At 40.4% G+C, this 10,702-nt stretch overlaps 1 protein-coding gene across 1 annotated transcript in view; it reads right to left on the reverse strand.

Moving 5' to 3' along the window:
- Positions 1-4,433, reverse strand: part of cyst (rho guanine nucleotide exchange factor 18 cysts) — a 41,084-nt gene extending 36,651 nt beyond the window's left edge. The window contains exon 1 of the mRNA XM_067766037.1: positions 3,581-4,433. Coding sequence (XP_067622138.1) covers positions 3,581-4,010 — 430 coding nt within the window. The 5' untranslated portion in view covers positions 4,011-4,433. The remainder of the gene's footprint in view (positions 1-3,580) is intronic.
- Between the last annotated feature and the right edge of the window lie 6,269 nt (positions 4,434-10,702).

The following is a 10,702-nucleotide window of genomic DNA, read 5'->3' on the forward strand; positions in this document are numbered from 1 at the left end:
TATATTCCAAAGTTATAACATTTTATGCCTGTTTAAAAATTTAACTTGAGTTTCCCTAATGTTTCCTTAATATGGCCATTGTGATGTTTGTGTGTGTTTGTGCTAATTTTGAGCGATCAGCTGTTAGTTGCGCTACTTGGTAAAGTTTACAATGATTATCATTGTTTACTATATAGTTTGGCAGCTTACGTAGAGGTTATGTTGCGAATAGAGTGGAAGGCAGTGGACTAGGCAGTCGAATGTCATATAATGAAGGAATGGTGTTCGGAGTTTTTTCAAAGTTAAAAAAAAAAATGATAAAAGCTTTAATATAAATAAAACTATTGTTTTAATAACAACAAAAACGACATATATATTCTGTATACATAAATTTATAAGGATTATCTCACATGAATCTCAGATGAAACGCAGTCAAAATAGATTCAAATCCAGATTTAAGGGAAACCAGTATATTTTCATAAGCTCTACTGAGTTTTTCATTGCACATGTAATTAATGTTGCAGTTTTTTACGAGTAAACCCACATCATACTCGGATATAATGCCTTCACAGCAGGTGCGATGAAATATTTTTTTGCAAAATCCACTGCACGGCACCATCAAGCTATCTTTTTTTTGAGAAATGCTTATAGCATTTACCACAATAGTTAGCCATTCTTGTTTTTAAAAAGTCGAAAAGGCAAAAGTCACCACCATCAAGCTATCTTTTTTTTGGGAAATGCTTATAGCATTTACCACAATAGTTAGCCATTCTTGTTTTTAAAAAGTCGAAAAGGCAAAAGTCACAACAGTAAGAGTATAAAAAGATTAAAAGCACGGAGCAAGCAAAAACACGTCTGCACACGTTCTTTTACCTGATATTGAAGTATAGTTGTACTACTCCCAAATTAGTCTAAATAAAGACCATTTTGCAATGCTGAATATTGGAGTTATTTACTCCACAGTTCAGCGATTCGAACGTTAGCAGAAGGTTCATAAATAACAGAAATCCCCAGCATTCGCTACATTAGAATTCAGACGACAACAACAGATCAGAACGAAAATCGACACTGACGACAAGACAACGCCGAAACCGGTTTGTATCCAAACCAAATTTGACAAGGGATGACGGAAAATCATTCCAATATACATAACTTAATATTATGTCAGAAAACACCATAGCACCACCACCGCGCTAAATGCCATTAGCACCCAGATAAATTGCGGTTTAAATCAATACCCCCACCATAGAACAGTACTCGTAGCGCTAGACCTATCAAAAGCTTTTGATACGGTCAACCATGGCTCGTTACTGCATGACCTGGGGTGCCACAGGGTGGTGTCCTATCCCCACTTTTGGTTAATTTCTACATATCTAAAGTACCTTCACCACCGGAAGGAGTCACAATCGTTTCCTACGCCGATGACAGCACAATAATGGCCACAGACCCAGGCCCAAAGATTGATGCGCTATGCAATAAAATAAACGGCTACCTCCCTAATCTCTCCAGTTTTTTCGCCTCGCGAAACCTGGCATTATCCCCTCTAAATCTTCCGCGACCTTATTTACAACATGGACGTCCCAAATGTCGACCATTTTGAACATCCACGTCGATGGAACTACGCTACCGACTGTCCTACACCCCAAAATCTTGGGTGTGACGTTTGATCAGGATCTACATTTTGGGGAGCACGCAGCCGCAATTGTTCCGAGAATTCAGAGCCGTAACAAAATCCTCAAATCCCTCGCTGGCAGTACCTGGGGAAAAGATAAAGAAACGCTCATGACTACATACAAAGCAATTAGCCAGCCGATTACGTGCTACGCGTCGCCCATATGGTCGCTAAGCCTAAAAATTACCCACTGGAAGAAACTACAGGCCTGCCAAAATACTGCTCTCAGAATCGCCACGGGCTGTCTTCTTATGTCCCCAGAACACCATCTGCATAATGAGGCGAGAATACTCCCCATCAGGGAGAGAAATGAGATGCTGACCAAACAGTTCCTGTTGAATACCCAGAAACCTGGGCATCCCAACAGACATCTGATTGATGAACCAGCACCGCCTAGGGGCTTAATACTGTTTTCACACATAAACTTAATGATCTCATTTCACCTGCTAATGAAATCTTAAATTTTTTGCTTTCACACAGAAGTAACTCCTCGATTAGTATGAAGGATTAGACAGACAATCATGGCGGAACGATAAAGGTGGGAGCATGGTGACATACCTACAAACAAAAAAAATTCCATGTACTTGTAAATTCGATGGACAAATGTCAAAATCGTACTGCGCCGGCAGTTGATGTATCAAATCAAATAAAAAAGGTTATAATCAGCTGTTCGATGCGGCCACCTTGTATCGTTCCGCTATGCAGACAATGACATTTGCTTTGAAAACTAAGAAGCGGAAACGGAAGCGGAACGCTGCCAACAGAGTTGCATTGTGCTTTTGACTTCATTAGGCATTCGATTAGCTACTAATGAAATAATAATAGATTCGAATTTTGTAAGGAAGATTGAGCTCAATAAGCGTCTTAATGTAGAAAATTGCCTTTATTATTCAATAAGCCGTCTGTGTGAAATTAGTATAAGGAGTCATCTCCGTAAGCATTTTGAGGAAATACGGCATTTGAGAACCCAGCCGTATGAAGTGAAAAAACACAAGCAGGTCCTCGTTGAACTCCATAAACAGGCGTCGGACCTTTGTGCCGGGAATTGCCCGGTGAATCCAGTACTTAAAGAAAATTATCCAAAACTCGCGAAAGAGGAACACATACTCCCCAGGGAAACGCGTGCCACTCTTGCTCAACTTCGTTCTGGATACTGTAACAGGTTAAACTCTTACCTATCCAGAATAACCCCGACATACAAAATGTATGCCCCGCTTGCAATGTGTCCCCACATGACACCAACCATCTCTTTAATTGAAAAGTGGAACCAACGCCTCTAACACCCCTTTCCTTATGATCCACCCCTGTTGAAACGGCAAGTTTCCTTGGACTCCCGTTAAAGGATATTGATGACAATTTGTGATCGGTTGCGGCTATTAGGTGGGGCGAGCATTGCTATAACAACAACAACAACAACACCAACAACATGTCTGCATACCTCCTGCCATTCGATAGTAGCCCCATATCCTACCTGTAGGCATATTCCTATATTTGTGGCTTTCACTCACAGCACATCCCTGTCTGTAATAATGCAGACTATTGTATTAACAATCTGAAGGCGGGAAACAAAAATGTTTGGCGGTTCAAAAAACATTAACGAAAAGTGGTGTATATTGAAAAGCCTTAAAAGGTCCTGGGCCCCTCCGAAACCCGGGGTGGAATCCATAGTATTTTTACGTAGAAAACCTGTCAGAGTTGGAGGCCTTTGGCCGCGGTTATAAAAAATTACCCCGGCTGGTCCACCAATAGTGTTAGATCAAATTTAAAACCTTTCAATATCCCTTTGTGGACAATTTTTCTCCCTGCGTACATTACAAAAACAACGACAATATACCTCTCCCGACATTTTTGGGCAACTATTAGAAGTCGACTGTTGTTCTACTTTTACCAAACCATGGGTATATAAAATTGTTAGTTGAATGTGCTTACCTCCAGTACTATTTCTAGCTGGCCGTCTGCGTTGATCCGCAGAACAAATTGTTTCTGGTTCTTCGCTTTCTAAACTGGAGAGGCTTATACTTTTATTAGTAACATTCAAGTCATCAACAGTTGTCCACGACCTCCGCCGTCCATTTATAGAAACATATTGATGTTTTCGTGTCATCCATCTAATATATTGGCCAGTTGTTTGATTGCTATGATAGATATTTTCAACGTTAAGATCAGGTAATGAAGCGCTGAGTACAGCTGCATGAAAAGGCCAGAAACTATTGAACCCATCGTGCGTATTAGCACCTGTCTTCATTTGTACAACAGTTTCCCGTATATTCTGCAAATGCTTCAATGCATCTTCGAAAATATTATTGTATTTGGTAACTGAGGCCGGACTATGTGGTGTAACATTAATTGTGGGAATCATGTTGTTAAAAGTATTCCTATTCTTAAGTATTTTAATTGTGGGAGTGGTGTCTTTTTACTTTCACTTAATAGAAGCATTTGACTCTTCAAAATAGTTTTCAGGAATTCCACAACACTGGTAAAAGGATTATTTCAACCGCATGACTTTGCACTTCTTTGACAAAATAGCACAAAGGAAACTTATGCATTGTTCAGCACGAGATTAGAATACAAATATTGCATTATGAACTAATTTTAATATATGTGTTGCATTTTAGTTAACCGTGGCATTTTTTTATGAAAATGCTTTTGATGTGACTAGATCCAGTTGGTACTAGTGATGGGACGATATTTCACTGACGGTGATTCATCGCCGCGAATGAAAAATATATATAGCGATTTTCCTCACAAATCAATTAGCAGCATTCACGAGTTCAAAATTGCTCCGTTCTGCGTATTACTTCGCACTTGACTGTTTGAGCGAATGAAAGAAAAAAAAAATAAGAGCTAAAGGAAAATGACGTAAAAATTGCCCATAAAAAACAGCTGATCTTTTGTTTACATGCGCAATGTGTAATCTTGTTGTTGTGATTTGTGGATTTTTCATCAGCATGAAATTCAAACACTAATAGCTCCGTCACTAAGCAGTTTTTCGTATATATGGTTTTAACGCAAGCTTATGCATTGTGAGCAGATTGCACGTATTTTTATGGAGAACGGTAGATTGAACGACACTAGCATCATCTCCTGCAAAAATTGTTGGATTACGTGATCCATTTTCTTCATGTTGGAGTACTCTAACAATACTCGTTTGCAATGCTTTTGCGGACCACCATCAGCCCATCATTGCTCGTTTTATAACGACCGTGATCACGACACGATGACGATCGAACAGAGTTGCCAAAAGTAAAATATTGCATACAAATAACTGATAATAAAATTTTACTATGGCAACTCTGAGAAAATGCAACCGCGCACTGGTTTTATGTATACATACTATAGTATAGAGAAATATTAGTTTCTTTATTCACGCAAATGCTAAATAACATAAGAATATTCGTAGTAAAAAATATAAAAGTTGTATTGCCCCTCTTCATTTACTTTCATTTTAAATTAAATTCACTCCGATAATTCTTTCCGACACAATTCCTCTTTAGTACTTTGGCATATGATCCTCTGTGGGTGCTCCACGGAGTACTACAGTGAAAGTACTTTGGAAAGTACCCTCACGTATGTACTCTATGGAATACTCACAAACAAAGCGAGAGTGGGATCACCTACACCTCTCCAAGGACATCGCCATGTTAATTGGAGCACATTTTTTGTATGAATACAGATTAGTTTTGGAATACTCCTATACTCCCAAAGGGGTATTCCTTACATTATTTATGGAATACTCGCGTTTTTTGAAGGGCTGATATGGAAAAGTATCCAACTCCCATATTTTGTTGTAAGCAATTCATAAGAAGAAGAATTTGACATTTGCCCTGGCTAAGGTCGTTGGCACATTTTCCAAGTGAAATTATTTTTCCCAATGGTTGGTAAATTTTCTAACTTTTTTCGCAATTAAAAACTGAAATTTAACAATCGAATGCGACACAAAATATGTTAGCAAGTATTTTTGTTGCATAGAGCGAATATTTATAACAGTACTTCGCGAAATTTTGTATGTGAATGTGGAGGGCGAAATAAACTTCAATAGCCAAGTCTGAAGTTCATTTATATTTACAAACGCAACATCTTGGTTGATTGTGGGGATGTTAATGGATTGCATAAGCTTGTGTTAAACACAACTATATGAAAAATGTCATGGTGCCGCGGCCTTAATAGTGATAGTGGCGATGCAAACACCGATAGTGAAATATCGTTCATCACTACTACCCTTCAAAAAACGCGAGTACTCCATAAATAATGTAAGGAATACTCTTTGGGAGTATAGGAGTATTCCGAAACGAATCTGTATTCATACAAAAAATGTGCTCCAATTAACATTTCGATGTCCTAGGAGAGGAGTAGGTGATCCCACTCTCGCTTTGCTTGTGAGTAATCCATAGAGTACATACGTGAGAGTACTTTCCAAAGTACTTCACTGTAGTACTCCGTGGAGCACCACAGAGGATCATATGCCAAAGTACGAAAGAGGAATTGTGTCGGAAAGGATTATCGGAGTGAATTTAATTTAAAATGAAAGTAAATGAAGAGGGGCAATACAACTTTTATATTTTTGCTGCGAATATTCTTATGTTATTTAGCATTTGCGTGAATAAAGAAACTAATATTTCTCTATACTTTAGTATGTATACATAAAACCAGTGCGCGGTTGCATTTTATCAGAGTTGCCATAGTAAAATTTTATTATCAGTTATTTGTATGCAATATTTTACGATTTATATGAATTATTTCAGGCTTGGCTGATCCATCTGCAATATTTTACTTTTGGCAACTCTGTTAGATCGTCATCGTGTGGTGATCACGGTCGTTAAAAGACGTGCAATGATGGGCTGATGGTGGTCCGCAAACGCAATGCAAAGGAGTATTGTTAGAGTACTTGTTAAAGACTGATTAAACTTATTTGTGACTTACGATTTGGCCGTCCGAACAATGGAATAAATATACGATGTATTTTAATAAATGAATTACTTGTTACAATTATATTTGATTGATTTTCATTTAGACAATTTGATTTATAGCGCAGATTGTAATTGTATGTGGAACCTCTGATCGATGATGTAACTTGGTGTCCTCTTGGTTGCGAATATTGTATTGACATCAATTTAGTGCAATGTTTAATTGTAGAATGTTTAAAAATGTTATTCACATATCGTCTCCAAATATCGTCGGTTTGTATTGTAAAATGTGATCGCACAATATGGTCGTTTATATCACAAAATGTTGGTTGAATTGCCGATTAAATGTTACATAAATTGATTGTTGGTTAAATTGTCGTTGGTTACATAAATTGTATCATAAATTGGTTGAATTGATTGTAAAATTACTTGTCGGTTTAATGGAAAATGTTGTCAGAAACGTTGTCGTTTACACTTGTGTTTTACGTGCGCTCGCGTCTGCTCTCAAATCGTTAGCAAATTTGCGCGCTATTGCCCAGTCGTATTTTTGAAAATAGGAAAGTTTATGATGTATGTTCATGCGTGCTGTTACTCAAGGCGGAACGGCACAGGGTGATCAACACCCCGCCCCCCGTGAATCCCCCTTGGATTCACCATTGATCATTAGTCTGGCAAGACGCGACGCTGGTCGTCGTAAAACTCCGTTGCTAGTTCGTACTTCTGCGACTCGCACTTGGCCATCTTTGGCTGGGAATACCTTCGTAATGCGGCCTACGGGGTAACGATGGATCGCATATGATTACCAGGTCACCAACTTGTAGCGGGTTCGCCTTCTCTTGCCACTTAGGACGGCATATCAACTGCGGCAGATACTCTATCACCCACCGTTTCCATAAACGATCCTTAAGGTTCTGTGCTATTCTTCACTGCTTTCGGAGGCATATCTTTTCGTCCACCGGGTGCGGTGTTTGGGTAGAATTCACACAGCCGAGCAAGAAGTGGTTTGGTGTGAGTGGTTCGTCGTTGTCATGTGCTACGGACAAATCGGTTAGTGGGCGCGAATTTATTATATTTTCCGCCTCTATTAATACACTTTGCAACGTATCCACCCTCGGTGCACCCTCCTTTAGCGTTTTACTCAAGATCGATTTGACTACTCTTATTAGCCGCTCCCAACAGCCACCCGAACTTGGATTCGATGGGCAGTTAAACACCCACTCGATATTATATTTACTCGCTTCGGATCGTATGCTATCGGTGTCGAGCAGCTGCTCTGCTGCCTTTAACTCCTTCTGTGCACCTATGAAATTGGTTCCATTATCACTTCTGATCCTCACTGGCACTTCACGGCGGTTTATAAAATTGCGTAGACATAGGATGAATGCATCACTGGACAAGTTCTCCGCTAATTCAATATGGGCCGCCCGGACTGTGAGGCACGTGAAAATAACACCCCATCGCTTCTCTCTCCGCCTTCCAATTGCCACATTGAATGGACCAAATAAATCGACACCCGTGTAGGAGAATGGTCGTACGAACGGTGTAACACGGTCGGCCGGTAGCTGACCCATTAATGGTGGTTGTGGTTTGGCATTGGCAAGCATACATGTAGTGCACTTTCTTTGTACTGCCTTGAGCAGTGCCTTCAAATTTGGGATTCAATACTTCTGTCTCACTGTGTTGATGGTTATGGCGAAATTCTGATGGTGATTTCGTTCGTGAATATATTTGACAATCAAGAACGAAACGGCGTGCTTCGGTGGCAACAGTATCGGTCGTTTAGCCTGCATTGGCAAATACGTGGCCTCATCAATGCGACCACTCAGTCGTAGTACTCCAGTTTCGTCCATATAAGGTGACATTTTATATAATGAACTATGTTTGTTGACTTTGCCCGATGCTAATAATTCAGCTTTCTCAGTGGAATAGCACTCTCTTTGGACTAATCTGCAAATCATCATTTCAGCCTCGCTAATTTCTGCCATGTTCAAACTCATTGATGGATCTTCGTTTTTGTTGAATTGCTTACGTAGAATTGCTACTGCACGCAACACCCAACCCATCGTACGACGCAACTTTGAGAATGAACTGAAACGTGAGAAATTTATGAGTGTACTATTGGACTGAACAAATAAAATAATGTCATTCTTAATTTCTTCTGGTAGGCTAGTTTCTGTCTCTAATGTCGTGATAGCCCAATGTGTCTCGCCGTGTTTCAGGAAGTCTGGACCTTTTATCCAATGACTGTTTACTTCAAATTTTGGCGGGCATGATGGGCGTGTGCCAGCATCTGCAGGATTTTGAGCCGTCGGTACCCAACGCCACTGATTTTGCGAAGTGGAGGTAAGGATTTCGGATATTCGGTGACCCACGAAAGCTTTATATCTCCTATGCGATGAGTGAAGCCATTGCAGAACCGTTTGTGAATCGGTCCAGAAAATCGTACGGACAATGTTGTCCTCTAAATATTCGCTTATCATTTTGAACAACCGTGTACCCAGAACCGCGGCCTGCAGTTCTAACATTGGAATTGACATAAGTTTTGTTGGGGCTGTACGTGTTTTGCCCATTATGAAGCTAACGTCAGTATCAAATTCGTGTATTACTCGCATGTAACCAACCGCCGCAAAGGCTGCCTGACTGGCATCAACGAACATGTGCACCTCGACCTTACCCACACTTGCCACGTGCGGTGAGTAACATCGAGCAATTTTGAATTTTTTTATGTTAGGGAACTCCTGCCACCATGAAGACCACTTCTTCCCCAATTCTCCTGGTAGAACCTCGTCCCATTCGATTTGTTGCTTCCACGTTTCCTGCATTAGAATTTTAGTGAATAGTAAGAAATTAGCTAACATACCATAAGGGTCAAACACCGCCATCACAATTCGTATTAGCTCGCGTTTTGTTGGCGCACGTCTCCCCTCTAGGACTTCTTGAGGGACCCTATGGAACTTAGTATGGAATTCGAAGCTGTCTTCACCTGTATTCCAGTACAGGCCAAGTACCTTGTCTGTTGTTGCATTGTGTTCCATATTGACTGTTTTCTGGTCGAGTGATGAATATTGATTTAGCTTGTTTTGTACTTCGCTACTGTTTGATATAAAGTTTCGCAGCTCAAACCCTGCTCGTCGGTTGATATTAACTATTTGTTGACAGAGCCTTGCTGCTTGGTCTGCATCTTCGAAACTGGCTACTAAGCCGTCGACATAATGTTTGTTGCGTATTATTGCCACCTCATTCGGATATTGTGCTCGGAAATCATCTGCGGTTTTGTTCTTTATATATTCGGCTATGCACGGCGAACAAACAGCGCCGAAGATTAAAGATGTCATGGCATATTCTTGTATTGGATGGCTCGGATCACCATCATGCCATAAGAAGCGCTGGGCATGTTGGTCAACTAGGCACACTTTAATTTGCGAAAACATTTCGCGAATATCAGCTGATACTCCAATTTGCCCCTGGCGAAATTGTAATAAAATTCGTATCAGTGGCTGTGCTTGTTCTGGGCCTCTTAAAAGTGCTGAGTTCAGTGAAACGTTGCCTACGCTGGCGGCGGCTTCAAAAACGATTCGCATTTTTTCAGGTTTATACGGATTGATTACCGCAAAGTGGGGCAAATACCAGATATGTGGATATGGTGCGCTGATTTCCGATTCGCTTAGTTTCATGACGTATCCTTTATTTAAGTACTTATTTATTTCTTGTTTATACCGCATGCCAAACTCGACGTCGTCTCTCATCTTTCGTTCTAATGCCATCAAACGCTTTTCGGCCATCGGACGGCTGTTAGGTAATTTTGGTGGACACAGTTTCCACAGGAGGCCAACTTCATACTGTTCATTGAGTCGCTTAGCTGTTTTCTCCAGTATCTGGCGTGCTTGCTTCTCCTCGTCTGACTCTAATTGTGTTACTGACGGATTTGCACCGAATTTATCCGCTATTAGGTACTAATTTACCAGGTCATAGAGTTGTCGATATTCCTTCAGATGCAGAACACGAGAATTAGAAGCCGACTGAACGTTTGTCGGACCATATGCTACCCAACCTAGCGGAGTTTTTGCAGCCAACGAACTATCATTGCCAGCTTGGACGATTGTTGTAGTGGTACCGAGGTAAGCATGCTTAAGGCCAATTAGCATTG

Source organism: Eurosta solidaginis, chromosome 2, assembly GCF_040869045.1.
Source record: "Eurosta solidaginis isolate ZX-2024a chromosome 2, ASM4086904v1, whole genome shotgun sequence".
NCBI classification, from domain to species: Eukaryota; Metazoa; Arthropoda; class Insecta; order Diptera; family Tephritidae; genus Eurosta; species Eurosta solidaginis.